At 41.4% G+C, this 22,632-nt stretch overlaps 1 protein-coding gene across 1 annotated transcript; it reads right to left on the reverse strand.

Annotated features, from left to right (window-relative positions):
• Positions 1-4,347: 4,347 nt before the first annotated feature.
• hcn5 (hyperpolarization activated cyclic nucleotide-gated potassium channel 5) lies at positions 4,348-18,458 on the reverse strand. The gene is made up of 10 exons (XM_061793016.1): positions 17,379-18,458; positions 16,451-16,637; positions 11,536-11,640; positions 11,323-11,460; positions 10,470-10,631; positions 10,300-10,393; positions 9,529-9,656; positions 8,545-8,691; positions 8,186-8,423; positions 4,348-5,079 (listed from the first exon to the last, which is right to left on the reverse strand). The coding sequence occupies exons 1-10, from the start codon at positions 17,585-17,587 to the stop codon at positions 4,913-4,915; spliced, it is 1,575 nt and encodes a 524-aa protein (XP_061649000.1). The 5' UTR covers positions 17,588-18,458; the 3' UTR covers positions 4,348-4,912.
• Positions 18,459-22,632: the final 4,174 nt, after the last annotated feature.

The raw sequence follows: 22,632 nt of genomic DNA on the forward strand, positions 1-22,632 counted from the left end.
ATTTAAGTTCTCTTTTTTTTCTTTTTTTTTATGCAGCCCTATGGGGGGCACAAGCCATTGCAAACTGTAGGCCGGTCCCAAGCCCGGATAAGATGTAGAGGGTTGCATCAGGAAGGGCATCCGGCTTAAAACTTTGCCAAACAAATATGAGCGTTCATCCAAAGAATTCCATACCGGATCGGTCGTGGCCCGGGTTAACAAGATCCGCCACCGGCGCTGTCAACCTGCAGGGCGCCATTGGAAATTCAGCTACTGTGGGTCAAAGTCGAAGGAGGTGGAAAGCGGGTTCTTCAGCAGAAAGAGAAGAGGAAAGCCCAGAGCCTAGAACTGAATGTGGGGACTTTGAATGTTGGGACTATGACAGGAAAATCTCGGGAGTTGGTTGACATGATGATTATGAGAAAGGTCGCTATATTATGTGTCCAGGAGACCTGGTGGAAAGGCAGTAAGGCTAGAAGTTTAGGGGCAGGGTTTTAATTATTTTACCATGGTGTAGATCGGGCGGCACGGTGGCCGACTGGTTAGAGCGTCAGCCTCACAGATCTGAGGACCCGGGTTCAATCCCCGGCCCCGCCTGTGTGGAGTTTGCATGTTCTCCCCGTGCCTGCGTGGGTTTTCTCCGGGTACTCCGGTTTCCTCCCACATCCCAAAAACATGCATGAATTGGAGACTCTAAATTGCCCGTAGGCATGACTGTGAGTGCGAATGGTTGTTTGTTCCTATGTGCCCTGCGATTGGCTGGCAACCAGTTCAGGGTGTACCCCGCCTCCTGCCCGATGACAGCTGGGATAGGCTCCAGCACGCCCGCGACCCTAGTGAGGAGAAGCGGCTCAGAAAATGGATGGATGGATGGATGGTGTAGATCGGAAGAGAAATGGAGTTGGGTTTATTTTAAAAGAAGAGTTGGCTAAGAATATCTTGGAAGTGAAAAGAGTATCAGATCGAGTGATGAGGCTGAAACTTGAAATTGAGGGTGTTATGTATAATGTAATTGGTGGCTATGCCCCACAGGTAGGATGTGACCTAGAGGTGAAAGAGAAATTCTGGAAGGAGCTAGACGAAGTAGTTCTGAGCATCCCAGACAGAGAGAGAGTCGCGATTGGTGCAGATTGTAATGGACATGTTGGTGAAGGAAATAGGGGTGATGAAGAAGTGATGGGTAAGTATGGCATCCAGGAAAGAAACTTGGAGGGACAGATGGTGGTAGACTTTGCAAAAAGGATGCAAATGGCTGTAGTGAACACTTTTTTTCCAGAAGAGGCACGAACATAGGGTGACCTACAAGAGTGGAGGTAGAAACACGCAGGTGGATTACATCTAGTGCAGACGATGTAATCTGAAGGAGGTTACTGACTGTAAGGTAGTGGTAGGGGAGAGTGTGGCTAGACAGCATAGGATGGTGGTGTGTAAGATGACTCTGGTGGTGGGGAGGAAGATTAGGAAGACAAAGGCAGAGCAGAGAACCATGTGGTGGAAGCTGAGACAGGACGAGTGTTGTGCATCTTTTCAGGAAGAGGTGATACAGGCTCTCGGTGGACAGGAGGAGCTTCCAGAAGACTGGACCACTACAGCCAAGGTGATCAGAGAGGCAGGCAGGAGAGTACTTGGTGTATCTTCTGGCAGGAAAGGAGAGAAGGAGACTTAGTGGTGGAACCTCACAGTACAGGAAATCATACAAGGAAAAAGGTTAGCTAAGAAGAAGTAGGACACTGAGAGGACCGAGGAGAGGCGAAAGGAATACATTGAGATGCGACACAGGGCAAAGGTAGAGTTGGCAAAGGCCAAACAAGAGGCATATGATGACATGTATGGCAGGTTTGACACTAAAGAAGGAAAAAGGATCTATTCAGGCTGGCCAGACAGGGATAGAGATGGGAAGGATGTGCAGCAGGTTAGGGTGATTAAGGATAGAGATGGAAATATGTTGACTGGTGCCAGCAGTGTGCTAGGTAGATGGAAAGAATACTTCGAGGAGTTGATGAATGACGAAAATGAGAGAGAAGGGAGAGTAGAAGAGGCAAGTGTGGTAGACCAGGAAGTGGCAATGATTAGTAAGAGGGGAGTTAGAAAGGCATTAAAGAGGATGAAAATGGAAATGCAGTGGGTCCTGATGACATTCCTGTGGAGGTATGGAAGCATCTAAGAGAGGTCGCTGTGGAGGTTTTGACCAGCTTGTTCAATAGAATTCTAGCGGGTGAGAAGATGCCTGAGGAATGGAGGAAAAGTGTGCTGATGCCCATTTTTAAGAACAAGGCTGATGTGCAGAGCTGTGGGAACTATAGAGGAATAAAGTTGATGGGCCACACAATGAAGTTATGGGAAAGAGTAGTGGAGGCGAGTGAATATTTGAAAGAGTACCACAGATGCATTATTTGCTTTGAGGATGTTGATGGAAAAGTACAGAGAAGGTCAGAAGGAGCTACATTGTGTCTTTGTAGATCTAGAGAAAGCCTATGACAGAGTACCCAGAGAGGAACTGTGGTACTGCATGCGGAAGTCAGGAGTGGCAGAGAAGTATGTTAGAATAATACAGGACATGTACGAGGGCAGCAGAACAGCGGTGAGGTGTGCTGTAGGTGTGACAGACGAATTTAAGGTGGAGGTGGGACTGCATCAGGGATCAGCCCTGAGCCCCTTCCTGTTTGCAGTGGTGATGGAAAGGCTGACAGATGAGGTTAGACTGGAATCCCCGTGGACCATGATGTTTGCAGATGACATTGTGATCTGCAGTGAAAGCAGGGAGGAGGTGGAGGAACAGTTAGAAAGATGGAGGCATGCACTGGAAAGCAGAGGAATGAAGATTAGCCGAAGTAAGACAGAATATATGTGCATGAATGAGAGGGGTGGTGGGGGAAGAGTGAGGCTACAGGGAGAAAAGATAGCAAGGGTGGAGGACTTTAGATACTTGGGGTCAACCGTCCAGAGCAATGGTGAGTGTAGTCAGGAAGTGAAGAAACGGGTCCAAGCAGGTTGGAACGGGTGGGGGAAGGCGTCAGGTGTGTTATGTGACAGAAGAGTCTCTGCTAGGATGAAGGGCAAAGTTTATAAAACAGTGGTGAGGCCAGCCATGACGTACGAATTAGAGACAGTGGCACTGAAGAGACAACAGGAAGCAGAACTGGAGGTGGCGGAAATGGAGATGTTGAGGTTCGCTCTCGGAGTGACCAGGTTGGATAAAATTAGAAATGAGCTCATCAGAGGGACAGCCAAGGTTCGATGTTTTGGAGACTAAGTTAGAGAGAGCAGACTTCGATGGTTTGGACACGTCCAGAGGAGAAACAGTGAGTATATTGGTAGAAGGATGATGAGGATGGAGCTGCCAGGCAAGAGAGCTAGAGGAAAACCAAATAGAAGGTTGATGGATGTCGTGAGGGAAGACATGAGGGCAGTTGGTGTTCGAGAGGAGGATGCAGAAGATAGGCTTACATGGAAAAGGATGACGCGCTGTGGCGACCCCTAAAGGGACAAGCTAAAAGGAAAAGAAGATTTAAGTTCTTTTTTTCCACATTAATGTACACACAGCATATTGACAGAAAAAAACGGAATTGTTGAAATTTTTGCAAATGTATTAAAAAAGAAAAACTGAAATATCACACAGCCATAAGTATTCAGACCCTTTGCTCAGTATGTAGTAGAAGCACCCTTTTGAGCTAATACAGCCATGCGTCTTTTGGGGAATGATGCAACAAGTTTTTCACACCTGGATTTGGGGATCATCTGCCGTTCCTCCTTCCAGATCCTCTCCAGTTCTGTCAGGATGGATGGTGAACGTTGGTGGGCAGCCATTTTCAGGTCTTTCCAGAGATGCCCAATTGGGTTTAAGTTAGGGCTCTGGCTGGGCCATTCAAGAACAGTCACGGAGTTGTTCTGAAGCCACTCCGGTATTTTAGCTGTGTGCTTAGGGTCATTGTCTTTTTTGAAGGTGAACTTTCGGCCCCGTCTGAGGTTCTGAGCATTCTGGAGAAGGTTTTCGTCCAGGATATCCCTGTACATGGCCGTATTCGTCTTTCCTTCGACTGCAAATAACTTAAATGATTTTACCAAATGGCTGAAATATAAAAAAGAGTGCAAAATTTAAGGGGTCTGAAAACTTTCCGTACCCACTGTACATTATACATTTTTTTATGAGTCTGCCCCATGGAGTTGTACAAAGCATTACTGAGCAATTAAGTGGATAGGCCATACTACCTTAAATTGTTGACAGTGTCCAGACCGTGTGTGTGAGTGTGTGTGTGTGTGTGTATATATATGTATATATACTTCCATTTATTTATTTATTTTTAACCAAAAATAGTTTGTGCTATCCGTGCAGGTTTTGCAAAGAGAGCATTCACACGGGAGCAGAGAGTATTTGATGGTCTTTATTGATAATTATTGCTGTAATGACTAAAATGAGGGATGCATCTAAAACAGGGGTGAGCAAAGTTTGGTCTGTGCCATTCTTTAATTTTGGCAACTCAAAACATTTGTAAATTGGGACCCACCACATACCACTCGATTGTACATTTTAACTTTAATTATAGTATCCAACTGGACACTTATTTATACTGTACATTTAAAAACTTTTATTTTATTAAATGATTGGTTAATTGATAATACATTTAAGTAAGAATGAATATTGATTTATATCCATCCATCCATTTTCAACACCGCTTATCCTGGCTAGGGTCGCGGGGTGATGTATATATTACTATATAAAATAAATTAGATTAACATACATATTTATATAAATTACTGATTTATGATTTTAAATTATTTATTTTACAAGTACACACATTTCATTTTTAAGGTTATCTACGAATGAGCTGGTCCGTCTGTCCGTTTTAAAAATAAATGACCCTTGAGCACAAAAGGTTTGCCCACCCCTGGTCTAAAATGTGCATATTTGACGTTAGCTGTTCCTGTTGTCTCCTCACGCAAATCCTGCATCCAGCTCCACCATCTTGTCCAAATCCTTGCGCACGTCCGGGTAGACTTGCAGCACCTCCTGAAACTCATCCCAGGACAGACTGAAACACTGGCAGTCGGTCAGAGCCTTCACCGTCGCCAGATGTTTGCCTCTGGTCAGCACGCATGCCTCTGCTCAACACACATACGCGCGCGCACACACAAATACACACACACACACACAGACGCGTGCCCAAGGCAGAGTCAGCAAGCACTGACGGGCAAGCAGAACTGACAATTAATTCCAAATTAAATTAAAAAAAAAAAAAGAACCTTTTTTTTTCCTGTGGAAAGCTGCTTAACTAGAAGGACTTAAAGGATAAGAATTTAATAAATCCACCCCTAACTGGAGAAGATGCAGTGTATACTTTGCTTTTAAAAGATGCTCACATCACAGCTGCTTGCATGTGATGCGTGTCACAGTACAGTAGTGTTCTTTATAGTACACTAATATTTTGTGTTTCCATTGTGAAAATATATAAAAGGAAACAATATCGTTTAATAAATAAAATAACATATCATTAATATCTTTAACATAGAATTTTATGGCTGTAACACGTTCCAAAAAAGCTGGGACAGGTGGCAAAAAAAGACTGAAAAAGTTGAGGAATCATCAAACACCTCTTTGGAACATCTCACAGGTGAACAGGCAAGTTAATTATTATTTGCTAAAAACAATAAAGTTCATCAGTTTGAACATTAAATATCTTGTCTTTGTAGTGCATTGAATTAAATATAGGTTGAACATGATTTGCAAATCATTGTATTCTGTTTTTATTTATGTTTAACACAACGTCCCAACTTCATTGGAATTGGGGTTGAATATATATACACACACACAGTGGTGTGAAGAACGGGGAATGTGTGTGTGTGTGTGATTGTGTAAGTGTAGCTGTAGCTGTAGCTGTCTGTAGCTGTTGGTATTTACCTGCACCAGTAGTTGTATCTGCTTCTGTACCTTGATCTGTTTCTTTAGCTATTTCTGTACCTGTGTCTCTATGTCTCTGTTTCCATACCTGTACCTATTTCTTTTTCGGTACTGGTATATGTTTTTATAGCCGTTCCTGTACCTGCATCTTACCTGTTTGTTTATCTGTTTCTGTACATGTACTTGTACATGTTTCTGTGTCTGTAAGTGTAATCATCCATCCATCCATCCATCCATCCATTTTCTGAGCCGCTTCTCCTCACTAGGGTCGCGGGCTAAGTGTAATCAGCATCATAAAATATTTTTGTCACCCTTCAAAAGTGTCAACTGCATGTTTAGAAGATAAACAGGAGCAATATCACGAACGCTAACATTTCACCCTCCTAACCAGCAAGGGGGCACGACGATACAAAATAAATGAATTTGTACGGTATTTGTTTCTGCCTCCCAAAACAAGGAGCATCATTCTAGTAGAACAACAACAGCAGGAACAACATCCCCGTGGGGAGGATAATCCGTGAAAACCTGCTGTTTACTTTCTTAAATCACAGCCCTGTTTGAGGATTATCGAGGAGTTTTGCTGAAAATAATTTGAAAAGAGAGACAGATGATGACGGAGAGATTTGAAAATGTTTCACACGAGATGACGCATTAAATTCATCGCTTGACTCAAACGACAACTGCAGAAAAACATTGTCTAGCAATTTAGATTATCATGTGTGCTGAGGCAGAGGAGGATGTTTCTGTATCTGTTCCCGTCTCTGTATCTGTACAAATGTCAAATTTGATTTATGTAGCACATTTTATACGTAAAAAAATGCAATACAAGGTGACTTACAGCGATAAAACAAGTTAAAATAGCAAGAAATATATATTAAAAACACAGCCCTTCCCATCTCATTCCCACATATAAATGCAAAACCACCCATACGAATAGAGATACCAGCACGTACACACACACACACACACACACACACACACACACACAGACAGCACATATTGACTAATAGTGTAGCGACATCATACGTGCCCCCCCCCCCAATGAGCTCTGTGCCCCCCAAATGAGTTGTTCCCTGCCACAGGTCCCTGCAGTATAGCCTTTTCGTGCCAATCTTTGAATATAATTTCATTAAAGTCTAAACTGATTTATTTCAACCACTAACAGTGAGATAAAGATAAAAGTGAATCATCCATCCATTTTCCTTAGCGCTTATCCTCACTAGGGTCCCAGGTGTGCTGGCAACTATCTCAGCTGCCTTTGTGCGAGAGGCCAGGTACACCCTGAACTGATCACCAGCCAATCACAGGGCACATATAAACAAACAACCATTCGCACTCACATTCACATCAACGGACAATTCAGTCTTCGATCAACCGACTATGCATGTTTTTAGGGATGTGGGAGGAAACCGGAGTGCCCGGAGAAAACCAACGCAGGCAAAGGGGGGAACATGCAAACACCACACAGGCGAGGCTGGATTTGGACACGGGTCCTCAGAACTCTGAGGCAGTGCTAACCAGTCGCCCACCGTGCACCTGAACTGTGCTTAATTTAACCAATACCCATTCCAGATGACATGGTTTATAACGGCTTAATGTTGAGTGTGTGTGTGCGTGTACACGTGTGTATGGCTGCTGTGGCATATACCTTTTTTAATGTTGTGTATGACCATGGGTTTAATGAGCACGTGTGTGTGCGTGCGAGCAATTTTTGAGTGTTAAAATGTCCATATCTGTTTCTATACCATTAACAGTTTGTCTGCATGTATCGGTATCTTTTTGTAACTGTTTCTGTATCTGTTTATGTACATTTACATTATCTGTATATGTATTGGGACCTGTTTCTACAGCTTTTTCAATACCTGGACAGATACCTGTTTCTGTACCTACATCTTTACCCATACCTGTCTGTATCTTTTTCTGTTTCTGTATTTATGTTCATAATGGTTTACTGTTTACTTGTCTGTCATCTGTTTCTCTATTATGTTTCCGTCTGTTCCTCTACCTGTACCTATTTCTGTAGCTATGTTTGTTTCTGTTTCTGTAACCTGACATGTAACTGGACCACTTTTTGTAATTATCAGAAACTATATCTGTGTCTGTACCTGTGCTGGTACCTGTGCCTGTACCTGTGCTGGTACCTGTGCCTGTACCTGTGCTGGTACCTGTGCTGGTACCTGTGCATGTACCTGTGCTGGTACCTGTACCTGCACCTGTATCTCTACCTCTGTATCTGTTTCTATACACTTAAAGGGTGCAAACACCATAGTTTGTAACCGCTGGTGTAAAAACCGACTGATCCAAACGTACCGCCAAAGAAATCTCCATCGCAAAGCTCCCTGTGGCAAGCGTGGTTCTCCTCCAGCACCTGGCCATGGTCTATGAAGAACATTCGGTCCCCCGGCGCGTTCTCCCGGACAATGACGTCACCCTCCTGGTACACCTCGTAGTCTAGCCTCTGCACTATGCTAATGATCACGTTGTCGTCCTTGTTCTGGAACAGTGGCATGTTCCTGAGCAGGCGGCTGCACATCACTGTCAGGATTTGCTAGGGGAAAAAAGTCCAAAGGGAAAGTGACCGGTTGAGCTATGTTCAGGGATGGTCGTTCAGTGGAGCTACAGTATGTTTGGGTTGCCAGGTAAAGAAGGAAGTGGGTTGTTTTTGTTACCTCCCTCAAGGTGGATGACACCGTGTGCATGACCGCCTTCTCGTCGAACCATTTCCCTCCGTAGCGTGCCTGGTAGTAGTTGGTAATGCGCAACTGCAACTCTGGTGGGAGCTTCATGAATGCCATGTAGTGCTCCAAGCGGCTCATCTGTGAAGAGGGGTTCACTCTCACGTTGGAGAACAGAAAACACTCTACATAAACTTGTATATGTTCCTACATGTTGTTAACCTGCATCTTTAGCTGAATCAGTACCTGTTTCTGTTTCTGTTTCAATATACAGTATCGGTACTTGTTGCCGTGTCTGTATCTTTATCTGTTTCTGTATCCAAATGTGTTTCTGCACCTTTGTCTGTACGTTTGTGTTTCTGTATCTGCTCCTGTACTTGTGCCTGTGTCTGCATTTTATCCATTTCTGTTTTTCTTTCCAAGTATGTTCCTATACCTGTGTTTCTGTTTCTATACATGTACAGTAACTGGAGCTTCATTGGATTCAGTACCTTTACCTGTTCCTGTACCTGGATCTTTATCTGTTTCTGATGCTGTGCCTTTTCCTGTACCTTTACCTGTATGTTTTTCCATTTTAATTTTTTTTCTGTCCTTGTTTTGGTACGTCTATCTCTAGCTGTTTCTTTATCTGTACCGGTTTCTCATTTGTAACTGTAACTGTTTCTGTACCTGTATCTTTTTATATTTCTGCACATGCATCTGTAGAATCACAGTACTTGTTTCTGTACCTGTATCTGCAACTCTACCTGTTTCTCTTTCTATATCTGTAGCTGCATCTTTGGCTGTTTCTATACCTGTACCTATATACGTACCTTTCTCTGTTATTATATGTACCTGTACCTGTTTCTGTTTTCTATATGTGTATCTACATATTTATCTATTTCTGTACCTCTACCTATACTTGTATCTTTGTGTGAATCTACTTGTACCTCAATCATCTTGATAAAGATGTCACTCAAAATGACTAATGTTGTGTACCTTGCTCTTGTACTCCTTGGCTGCAGGGTCGGTGTTGGCGATCATGGTGGTGGCGTTGGCCACCAGCACCGTGTACATCAGGCACCCGGACACCATGCTCACCATCACGATCCACATCTCCACGTAATCTAAAACACCATTGCGTTACAGACACAACTACAGCCCAAATTTATTTCTGGGGTAATTTATCAGGGTCAAAAGAAGACCCTGCTCAGGGGATAGTACTTTCGAGAGGTCCTGGATGCTTTGGAGACAGGGAGGGTCTGCAGCAGAACCTTTTAGTTCCTGGAACAAAAAGTAGTCCAGAGGGCCGGGAAACATTGGGGTCTGAATTTAGTTCAGGGTAATTTATCGGGGTCAAAAGAAGACCCTGCTTCCAGAGGTAGTATTTCCAAAAAGTCCAGGAACCTCTGGGGACAGGGTCTTCAGTCCTGAATGAACAGCAGGGATCAGAAGGAGAACATCTTAGTTCCAGGAACTACAAGTGCAAAGAATAAAAAAATTCCTGGAACTTTTTTTAATGACCATTGTGTGTCTGGTCCGCAGTAACTAACCTTTGGGTTTAACTCATGTACTATACTTTTGTGAGGTCCAGGAACCTCTGGGGACAAATCTGACTGGAACCTTTTAGTTCCAGGAATGACAAATGGCAAGAACTAAAAGTTCCTGAAAATTTTGGAGGACCACTATGTGTTTGGACGACGGAAAGCTTTTTTTTTTAAATTCATGGTTTAGGTTACTCTGAGGTTTCTGAGCAATATATGTACGCACTGGTCGGAGCGTCCATGGATCCGTAAGACAGCGCGATCATCTGCGATAGAGCTCGGAAGACCCCCCAAGAATACTTCACGATGACCGTGGCATTCTGGAACAAACCATTTGAAATCCTAATACATGACAAACATGTCGGATGTACTCTATAAGCCAAACATGGAGCGTACCATCAGGTTCTCCTTGCGGACCCAGCAGTCTGTGGGGAACTCCTCCAGCATAGGTACAAAGTACTGGATGCAACCATTCCAGTGGCACAGCAGGAAGATCATCATGAATAGGGACAGGATGCGGAAAAACAGCCGAACCACCTCCAAGTTAGCGTTCGATACCTAAGGAACAAGTCGGCAACATTAGCCAAGAACTGGGAACATTTTGAGGACCTTTGTTTGGACCAAAGAGATCTATTGTTGAAATGTAGTTCCAGTGCCAAAATAAGAGACTGTTGCATGTCAGATCAGAAACTTTTAGTTCAACGACCTAAAAGTAGTCCAAAGCTCCATGGCCCTTAGGGCTCTAGAATGAACAGGTAAAAATAACTCAAAGTTTCTGGAATTGTTTTGAGGACCATTGTGTGTTTTGACCACAGGAACTATTCTCTAAATTCATTTTTGGAGTAATTTAACAAGGCCAAAATGATACCCTGTTTGGGGGGTATTACTTTCGAGAGGTCCAGGAACCTTTTAGCTCTGAACATACTGGATTGCAACTTTTTAATTCCAGGAACTGTAGTGTATGTGCCAATAACTACAAAATCCTGGAATTTTTGAAGAACCATTGTGAGTTTGGACCTCATTAACTATTGTCTAAATTTAGTTAAGGGGTGTTTATTAGACCCAAAAGAAGACCCTGCTAGTGGCGTATTACTTTCAAGAGTTATAGGAAAATTTCAGTGCTGAACATGCAGTATCTGACTGAAACGTTTTAGTTCCAGGAACTACAACCACGAGAACTAAATGCTCCTGGAACTTTTCAAGGACTATTTTGTGTTTGGACCATGTCAACTATTCTCTCTCCACTTACTTTCTCCACCTCGTTGAAGAAGCGGACCAGCCTGGACACCCGTGCCAGTCGTATGAGGCTGAGGATGCGCACAAACATGAGGATCCTCATCATCTTGGTGGTCTTGGAGGGGTTGTCGTCACTTTGGTAGTGCAAGTCCTAAAACACAATCACACACTATTATCATCTGATGTGTTTATTATTATTATGTTTGTTTATTATGTTTACGATTACGGCAAAGAGTAGGATGTATCCTATAGGGAAGGCGGCGATGACGTCAGGGATGAACCATGTCCTGAGGTAGCACACTCGGATCTGCTTGATGTCTAGGATTGCTTCCTGGGGAAAAACACCACAGACCGAGAGAGAGAGAGAAAGAGAGAGAGAGAGAGAAAGAGAGAGAGAGTATTTGGAGGTTACTTTCTTTTTTTTAGACTTCTAAGTTCAGAATGGTCAAAAGCGAGATGGTTTGTCAATGGACTTTACTTCACGTCAGTATTGGCAGCACCAGTACTGACATTAAGAAATATAACACTAACATTTGAACATTCCCAATGGTTATAAAAATGATTTTAAAAACGTCAATTGTTGATACCGAGGGAAGAAGTTGGGCACTTTAGCCTAGAACTGGGAATTTTTGGAGGACCATTGTATGTTTGGACCACAGAAACTATTGTTGAAAGGTAGTTCCAGGGTTAAAATATGACCTTCTAGGGGGGTAATACTTTCCAGAGGTAAAATTGACACGTGAGATCAATAAAACAGTTGATGAAGGTGACATGCACTAGGACTTGAAATTTTGATCATATTACCCTATACTGGCCAATTTGCACTAGCTTCCGGTCCACCTGAAATCTGATTTTAAGGTTTTGCTACTTACTCATAATGCTTTGTACAAGGTTTAGCATCTTCTTAACTTACTGACTTAGTGGTACTTTATGTTCCATTTAGAGCCTTGCGTTCACATCAAGCTGGTCTTTTGGAGTGTCTCAGAGCTAAAAAGACATCAGCAGGTTCTATAACAGGGGTGTCAAACTCGTTTTTGTCATGGGACACATCATCATTATGACTTCCTTTGGAGGGCCGTTATGGCTGTGAACCCATATAAGTGAATTATCATATTATAGTTACATATAGACATTACATTTTTTTCTTAAAAGGGGATTGTAATAAAAATGCTTGCAATATTTCAACATTATTACTAGTGAAGACAATTTGTAATTTTGATATTTGCGCAAGAAACATGAGGTTGACACTGAATTTGCTTTAGCAGGCCCCATAAACTGATGTGGCGGGCCGGATCTGGCCTTCAGGCCACCAGTTTGACACCCGTGTTCTATAACATTCTCTATCCGGGCTACAGTGTTCTGAAATGCCCTACCCTATAAAATGTGAGCGGCTACCTCTCCAGAAATGTTTCAATCTTGACTTAAGACTTATTTCTACGCTCTCACATTTGGTTAAAGCACACTTAGTATACAATGAGTCTCTCACCCTACCTCACCCCCTGAAAACTGAATTTTGACCTGTTTTACTGCCGCTTCCCTTTTCTCTTTCCTCCCCCTCCTGCTCGGAGAGAGTGCTGGATGGCGATGAGCGAAGTGAAACTATTGTTTCGGAGAATTCTGCATCGACCGACCAGGACAAGATCTGAGGAGGCCCACTTCCCTGGTGGTGTCAACCTGTGGCACTTCATCTCATCAAATGAACTCTTATGCTTTAAATTTTGACTTTGTACAGCATCATATCATGTAATTAATGTTGCCCACTCGACATCCATTGCAACCTGGAAATCCTGGGATCTGAGATCCCTTCTCAATGTTTGGACTGTGGGCTTCTGAAGCCCTTCGAGACTTTTTGTGATTAAGGGCCGCTGTATATAAATAAACTTGACTTGACTTGACGTCAATATTAGCAGCAGTTAATGTGTTTTTCACTTGTATGACACTTAAGTAAATTAAAAAGACAAGACATGCTATAAACCTTTATTGCCTGAACGTTTTATTTCTTTCACATCAACACTAGCAGCAATTAAGTTTGTTTTTACACTTGTATTACATGAGAAATAAATATAAAATGTAACCATATCACACGTGAGGATAGCGAGGTGACACTGCGCAGCATCTGTAATCCTGGTGTTTGTCCAGGCCTTCTCATCTGTCACCTGACTCCATAACACAGATTAACAATCCTGGTCAAAGAGCTCATGCAGCATATCCCACACATTGACGTGACAGCTGCTAATCTGGGTTTTCATCCACTCACCTTTTGTGACATCCAAGCGGCCAATCACCACAGACCCATCTGCTCTCTGTATCATGCACACATGCTCGACGCGCAAACATGTTTTACCCATTTCTCACGACTCACTCGGATGAGTTTTAGGAATCATTTCTCAGCAGGCATGACATTAGGTACACCTGCACCTTCCAACCTAACCTAATAGATCTCATGAGGCTTTAACAAAATACTACATTAGAACCAACAGGAACTGTGGGCTCTGTTTTCTTAAACTGCACAACTGCGGCAGAGCGCAAAAACTGCCGTGTAATGATTTTTGTGCAAATGCAAAGCCAGTTTGCCAATTTGCCAGACCAGTCCACGCCAAGATGGGCATACCGGCACCAGTGTTGCACTTGAGCCAGCTCAATGAACGAAAGTTCATGAACTAATTCATTTTTTGGGTGAACGTCAACTGAACTTAGTTCATTTCTGCCTCATGAATGTTATTGAGAATACGCTCCTTCTGGCGTCTCTAAACTGTTTTTGAGCGTCATTTTCATTCAAGAGTGTCAGGTTTTGTTAGGGATTTCCAGGACAAAACCCGCTTGAACACATTAAATACGAGCCTTCATCAGTTGGGGGGATAAACTCAGTATTTGGCAACAGCCATTCATGTTTACATGCACGTTGCAGCAGCATGTGTGCCTGAGGTGCATTCAGGGACACTAAGTAAATGTTCTTTGGCTGTTTGGTAATACAGTACACTATTTATGTCAAACTCAGGACCGGGGGCCAAATTTGGCCCACGATGTAATTATATTTGGAAATTTACAATTCCCCTTCACAAAAATGGCCAACCGAAAGATGGAAAATGTTTAACTTCCAAGACAGGTTGGAGGCAGATTGTCTGTTCACTTAAGTAAAAGACAGACCTGTTTGTCGTGTGTGGAGCAATGTGGCTGTAACAAAGAATATAACATAATTGAATTGAATTTTTTTTTTAATGCCCTTTATCAATTCCTAGGCAGGGGCTATTAATAGTTTGAAGTTTGGATTTTTATTTAAGGACATTCTTATTTTTTTGGGTTGTTCTTTTGTTGGCCTTTGAAAAACGATTTGCATCAAAAAAAAGGTAGTTGGAATACTACTAAAAATACTATTCAAGTGACAAGTTTTTCCTAGTATTTTTGAGTTTGTAGGGTGAAAGCTGCAGCTGGCTACTAGGGTGGACTGAACGGGTGATAACAATGGGGAAATGAAATGCCCAAAAAAAAGAACAATGTTCACAAGTTCATTTTTGGAACAGCGAACAGACCTTTGAAGTAGTTTGCATAGAAAATGAACTTTCCCAACGCTGACCGGCACAACGAGGGTGTTTCCTTTGACATGCGTGACACGTGACAATTTGCTTGAAGAAAATCGATCTAAATTTAAGGGCCAATCCGAATTCTACCCCCTTTGTCTTACCCACTCCCCTTCGTTTAAAGGGCAAAGGGGAAAGGGTAAATGGCCCTAGGAATTGGAACAACACATTGTCGCCCCTCACCGCCTGCTGGCTGTGTCGTAGGCAGATGTCACAATTGTTTACATTTGCAAGATGGCGTCGTGTTAAATGAGTGTTACTATTATTATAAATTGCGTTGTCTTTTGTGCAGTTTCTAAAGGTGACTGCTATTTCAAAATTGTTTATAATAACATTTTCCTACCACATGACAGGGTGCAGGCATTCTATATTTCTTTATTTACTCTGAAAACACATTTTTATAGATGGAACATTTTGATAAACTTTATGGCCTAAAGTTGGCCAATAAATAACAACAACCATGACAAAACACATACCCAAACATTTTTAAACACACAGACAAAAGAAAATATTTCAAACAGAATACAGTAGAAAATAACTTTATTGTCATTGTCACAGGAATATCCTTTGTCATTCTGGCACTAGCCTTGTCGTTCTGGAGTGTTGTGTTCTGTTGTAGAAGACGTTGCCTTGTCTTGTCGCATCCCTGTGGAGGAAAAGGCATCCGCTTATTTATTATTGACCTCATGTGTGCTTCGTAAACCCGATGTCAGACGAGGATATTCACGGGGAATCACAGCGAACAGCTTCACGCCAATGAAATACTGCATTAAATGAGGGATGAGGCTACAGTTTAACTATATGCAAAGTGAACGTCACGGTATTCTCAGAAGTAACATTATTAGCAACGCTACATTAGCTACGTAGCTTCTGAATGTGACTCAGCTGTCTAACGATTCTTTCGAATCACTCATAAAATGCAGTCAATTGTGGTAATGTGCGTTCGGTGTGAATTTGTCACCGTAGTCTGAAGGTAAACTATCGATACGTCAGCTCGTCATAACGAGCCGTTTAACCAACAATTTAAAACATGAATGTCATTAGTATGAATATCAATAATGATGCTCACTTACATTTATGTACGTCCTTGTCCGTTCCGGCGTCTTATAAGCAAGCTCTTCACCTGTCAGCGGGAGCGGGAGCGGGAGCGGGGGCGGAGGCCCATACCCCTCGCGTTCAAGTGAGCTCCCCGACCACACTCGGTTTCAAGGGCTATAAACCCTTTCGTCTGAACCCTTCCACTGGGAAATGGGACACCCCTTCGTTCTCGTGCACGCGCAAAACAAAGGGGAAGGGCTAAGGGGTAGAATTGGTATTGGCCCTTCCACCTGTGGAGACCACGTCTAACTTTTGGCGCAGCTGGTCTAATGCGATTTCAGTGAATTTGATTGGGGCACAGCCAGACAGATTCTGAGGTCCGAGGATTATACTTTTAGTTTTAATAAAAAGGACAAAAAGTATTTTTTTATTGAAAATTCCCCCATTATTAAGTGGTTATACAAGTGTAAAATTAAGCAAACTGCTGCGTTGAACCCATAAACAGTGAGCGGGCGGTCCCCTCACCTCTCCGTCCTCGCTGATGATGCCCATTCGGAAGTTGAGCGCCACGTCGATGAGGAAGAGCGTGTCTGAGAAGACGTTAAAGCCTTCCCAGGCCAGCCCGCTGGTGCCGTCGAGGAAGGCGATCTCCATGGGGATGCCAATTAGATTGAGGAAGGTGATGGCCATCATGCCCATGATGTAGTAGCTCCTGTGGGACGGGGAATGTCACACAATTTGGAGGTGAATGCTGTGTTACACACACACACACACGCACGCACACACACACACACACACACACACACACACACACATTGTGTACATCTCCATTACAAGGCTCAAATAACTGATCACTTGATTAAAAAGGAGTGTGTGGGGGAATCATGTTCATCTTACGCTTTCTTCCTGGAATTGGTGTCCTGCAATGTCCCTGAATGTCCCCCTCACATGTGGCTATTATTAACACCTCAGCTTTATTAATAGCTGAGATTGTCTGTGTGCTCAGCATATTTTGCTACAAATGGGAATTGCAGCATTTTATTGCTTTTGTGGCGGCTGTGTTCTTTTTACGCTTGTGTGATACTTGAGAATGTTAATTATTGAGATGCTTTGTCGCCAGTGTTTTATTTCTTTCGCGTGTCAAATTTAGTAGCAGTAACTTCTTTTTGCATGTGTATGACCCTACAATCAACAATAACTATATTGAGATATGTGTAAAACTGATGGATGGATGAATGAATGGATGGATGGATGATACTGACTGGATTCACAATGTAGATGTAGGATATGTATGTCAGATGTTAAAATTCATACAGACGGAAAAAAAATCAACATACATTAAAGTCAATGAGCGTCACAGTTAATGTTAAATGCACATACACTATTTTATTAAAATATAGACAGAAGAGTACAAAAAAAGTTGGCTAAAGAGTCAGCGTGTATGTGTGTGTACCTCATGAGGCTGAAGGGATGTATGACAAAGACTCCGCTCTGCATCTGCCGTATGCACTCCTTCTCCACGGCCACCTCGCTCCCGTACATGTACAGAGATTGACGGTTCTGCTGAGGTACCAGCAGCGACCGCCACCCGCAGGGGGCCCGCTCGCATCCCGCCGCTGTCGCCCCAGCTTCCCCCGTCCTGTGAGCTCTCAGTCTATGCATGGACCTCACCTCATTGGACCATCCCGACTCGACTTAACTTGTTTTTCCAGTGTTGTTCTTCTTGTTCTAGTTATTTTTATTCTTGCGGTTCTAGTTATTAGTATAAAGTACTTCAATTTTTCGTTCTAGTTATTGTTATTCCTCTTGATATAGTTTTTCTTCCAGTTATTTGTTTATGTTCTACTTATTCTTCTACTTCTTATTCCTAGTATTACTATTGTAGTTTTTTTTCAATATTCTTCTTGTTGGTCTTGTTTTAGTTATTGTTATTATTGTAGCTTTTCTTACTCCCCTTATTCTTCTAGTTCTTCTTATTACCGTATTCTCCAAGCTCGTTTTCTAGTTATTCTTTTTCTTTAAATTCTTCTTCTTCTTTTCCTAGTTCTTTTTTATTAGTTATTTTTATTTTCTTCTGCTTCTTGTCTTTATTCTTAATCCTGTTTTCCCAGTTTTTCTTACTCCTCTTGTTCATCAATTAATTCTTCCTATTCCTTCTCGTTGTTCCTCTTTCTCTTCCTGAGCTTTTTGTATTCATTTTCCTTTTACAGTTCTTCTTCTTCTTCCTCCTGTCCTTCTTCTTCTTCTTCTTCTTCTTTTTCTTCTTCCTTTTCTACTTTGTAATTTTGTAGCAATGCATTTTTGTTAATTCTCTTTTGTTACTAGAGAGATGTTCTAAAAATAAAAATAAATCTTATTCCTTGACTGCTTCTTTTTCTTGTATTTTGTCTCCTTGATCTTCTTATTTCCGTTCTTCATGCAGTTATTTGTTTTCTTTTAGTCCTTTTTCTTGTTGTAGTTCTTGTGCTGCACAAGCTACTTTTCTGCTGAAGAGCTCAACCTTAATAAAGCTATGTGGACGCGAGGCGAGCATGGATACCCACCCTCATCCCTCCCTCTTGGCTTCTCTCATCCTTCCCTCCCTCTCTCTCTTCCTCTTTCTCATCTCTCTCTCTATTTCTGCACCTCCCCTCTGTCTCTTCTTCTCGTTCTCGCAACGCTCATCAACTATTCAGGATGTGACTTTCATCCTCCATGAATCATGCCAAGAGGCTAAAGTCCACTTTGCACTCATCCCGAGCGTCCGATGTGCACGTGTGTGTGCGTGTATGTGCATATGCATGCACGTGTGTGTGTGTATGTGTGTGTCCATGTGTGTTCATTGATAGATGCCTCATGGATAAATGGATGGATGCTGGCTGGGCGGGTGGATGGATGATGAATGGACGGATGTGTGTTGGGTGGCTAGATGTATGGATGTACAGATGTTGGATGACAGGTGGATGGATGTTGGATGGATACGTAGGTGAATTGCTGCTGGATGGGTGGATGGATGATAAATAAATGGATATTGTGTGCGTGGATGTATCTATTTCTATGGATGCAAATATAGATATATGCATGTTAGATGCATAGTTAAATGTTGGATGAATGAATTATCAATTGATTGATGGTTATATGCATGTTGTATGTTGGAGTGATGGATGTAACCATTGTAAATGTGGAGGTATGTGTGTTGGATGCATAGATAGATGGATGAATGGATAATACATGGATTGATGGTAAATGGATGGTGGATGGACAATCGATAGATGGATGTTGAATGGAGGGACGGTTGGTTGATGGGTGGTTGGATGAAGTAAGTGTGGAGGTTTATAAGTCATATATATAATAATATATAATGCATAGAGGATGGATGGGTAATAGATGTATGGATAGGTGGATGACAATAGCTAGTTGGATGCATATTGAATGGCTGGTTGAGAGATAGAATGGTCGATGTTGAATGGATGGATGAAGATAGATTGATGGATTCTTGATGGATTTTGGGTGGATGGATGTTAGGAGGATGGATGATAAATGGATGATTCATGTTGGATGGATGAATGTTGGATAGGTGGGTTGATGGATGTAAGTGTGGAGGATGTATGTCATATTGCATGTATGATATGTATGTTGGAGGCAGATTAATGGATGGATGGATGGATGGATTGGTGAATGGATACATGTATGCAGGTTGGCATGTTGATGGATGTTGGATTGATGGGTGGATGGATATTGTAATTGTAGAGGTATGTATGTTGGATGCACAGATAGATGGACAGATGGATGGATGGATGGATAGATAGGTGGAAGGACAATAACTAGATGGATGCATATTGAATGGATGGTTGAGAGATAGAATGGTGGATGTTGAATTGATGGACGAAGATAGATTGATGGATTCTTGATGTTTGTTGGAAGGATAGATGCATGTATACATGGATGTATACATGTTGGAGAGATGGATGGAGAGATTTTGAAAGTGTGGAAGTATGTATGTTGGATGCACAGATGGGTGGGTGAATGAATACATTGATGGATGCTAGATGGATGGATGTCAGATGAATGAGTGGATGAATGTTGGCTGGATAAATACATGGTGTGTGCATCTTTTTATCTTACTTTCTATCAATCTATGTGACACAACAACCCTTTGACACCCCTCCAAACTTTATGGTGAGGACATTTTGGTCTGTTTTTGTCTGGATTAGTGTGTGTGAGCGTGTATACATGGAAATGTGTGTGCCTTGTGTGTGTGTGTGTGTGTGTGTTTTTTTTTAATCGTCATAAGTGTGGAGCAGTGAGTTCAGTCTGGGACATTTCTATTTATTATATCTGGGATGCAATGAAACACTCACTTTTTTACTTGAGGACACTGCAGTAGCTCTGTGTAGATTCTTAACACTATTACCAAGACAACACAACAAAACACACACACACACACAGGCACGCACGCACTTATACACACAATGTGAGTTATTTCATAATGTTTGTTTTCGCTTGGATGGATTTAATGCTGCTGTGGAGGAGGTAGGATTAACTGTGAGGTCATGTCAGTCGTAAAAGGTAAATTAATGCTAATGTGTTTACTAAGTACATTTTGCTAGATTTTTTTTTCATAATATGCTAAATCAGTGCTTTTAGCAGCAGCTCGAGAAAAATCAAGAAATCCGAGGTGTGCTTCAAACCAGACCAAATGATACAAATTCTAAATAGAGCAATACATTTGAAGACTGTATCAGACCAGAGCAGTTGAGCCCAGTTGTGATTGAAACCAGGTCAAATGACCTACAAGAGGTTTCCGAAGGGAGAAAATGATTTGAGGAGTGATTCAGACCAAATCAATCGATCCTAGGTGTAAATCAAACCAGGTCAAATGACATACAAGTGGATTCCAATGGGAGAAAGCAATTTGAAGAGTGATTCAGACCACAACAATCCAACCAAGGTGTGACCAGATGACATTAAAGAGTGATTCCAATGAATTCAAGTCACTCAGACCACAGCAGTGGAAACAAGGTGAGCTTCCAACCAGACCAAACGATATTAAAGGTTAATTGAAAATGTTCAGGGCTGATACTGATACTGATTATGAGTAGTCAAGGAGGCCGATAAACATTATTAAACAGCTTTTCAGATTTGTGCAGGGTATTCCTAGGGTTAGCAGCATCTCAAATACAGTGAAGTGAAAATTTAAATAAATCAATAAATAGTGCCCGGAAGTTTACCCAGTTAAAAAAAAAAAAGACCCTTGCCTTTCCTAGTTAATAATTGATCTATCCTAAGTTATTAGATGAATATTGATGGTGAATTGCTCCAAATGATACTGTAGTGTAGGGGTTTGCAGTTGTTTCGAGGAAGAAAAAGGATTCATTGTTTCTTGCTTTAGTTATAACGCTATGCATACCAAAAACGCGAAATACTGTCTGTCTGTCTCACTCTTTCATTGTAATGTTATGTTTTGTATATGAATTTGTAAAACAGTGGTGGTAGTGGTATTATGGTTGAATTAGGTCACTTAAGTCCCCACTGAAGGCCCAGGTGACAAATCCACTGCCCAACACCTTTAAAGGAGAGTTTACTTATATCTTGTCAAATTTCATACTCATATTTACTGTTCATAGCCAAATTTATGGAGGTTTTCTTTTTGTTGCAATTTCTCATGACATTCTGTCCAACTTTGGCTGCATTTCGTCAAGCTTCATCGTCACGGGAGGCAATTTGTTGGCTGTAAACACTAATCAGCAGGCTTGGAGAGACACAAGAGCAGCTGCTGATTGTGTAAAAGCCTTTGAAAAAAAAAACATGTAAGGCAACATGAGGACTTTGCAATGTCTGCAGCAGAGTGTTGCAAAACAAAAAGGGTTTGCGAATAATATGCTTTGCTTACTTGTTTGTTTAAGAATGACTCAGGGCTTCTGCCTGCTTACGCGTGGATTTTCTTCTTCTGCTGACGCACAATGTGGACATGCACACACACACACATGCATGCATTTTTCATATTTCAATACTCCCGAGTGTGCCCCCTGTTCTGTATTTTTCGTCCAGCAGCAGCAAACAATTTTACGGCACAGATACAGTATACAGAGATGCAATCAGCGAAAGCACAGAGTCGTGCATCATGTATTGTCAGCTATTTTCATTGTAAATGGGGTCGGGTCTGTTTTAAGTCTGCTTTCTGTACTTGTTTTCAGCTCATTCCTCAAAAATCATCTTGTATTTTCTTCTTTTTATTTATTTATAGGTTTTGTTTTTTTATTTGTTTTATGTTATATAGAAAATTATTTTTCCAATAATTTTATTATAAAACTGCATAAAGAATTTAGAAATGGAGTTTGATTAATCGTATTGGAATTAATTTATTAATTAGATTATTTAATTGTAATTAAATAATGGAATTTAGTTTTATTTTATCATTAACTTTTATACCTACTTCATTAATGGATTTATTCTATTTAAATCGATTGGTTATAATCATGAATTTATTTATGTAATTAATTGATAAATTGATTATTATTCTATTGTATTCTAATTAATTACTGGGATTATTTAGTTTTGTTTTATTTTCCATTTCAGTTCTACATTTTATTTAAATCTAATTCAGTAATTAATTGGAATAATTATATTTTATTGTAATTACTTAATGTGATTAATTATATTGAAATTACTTAATCAATAGTATTTATTTTTATTTCATTTTGTATTTTATTGTAGTGTAATTTATT

This window comes from Phyllopteryx taeniolatus, chromosome 12 (assembly GCF_024500385.1).
Source record: "Phyllopteryx taeniolatus isolate TA_2022b chromosome 12, UOR_Ptae_1.2, whole genome shotgun sequence".
In the NCBI taxonomy this organism is placed as follows: Eukaryota; Metazoa; Chordata; class Actinopteri; order Syngnathiformes; family Syngnathidae; genus Phyllopteryx; species Phyllopteryx taeniolatus.

Bases quoted from the DNA above. Each gene is read 5' to 3' on its own strand.
- hcn5 (XM_061793016.1), bottom strand. From the start codon at position 17,587: ATGCATAGACTGAGAGCTCACAGGACGGGGGAAGCTGGGGCGACAGCG. The intron at 9,657-10,299 runs GTGCGTACATAT...ATGGTGTTTTAG, and splicing joins ATCCATGGACGCTCCGACCA to ATTACGTGGAGATGTGGATC. The intron at 5,080-8,185 runs GTACGTTTGGAT...TGTGTTGAGCAG, and splicing joins CGATGGAGATTTCTTTGGCG to AGGCATGCGTGCTGACCAGA.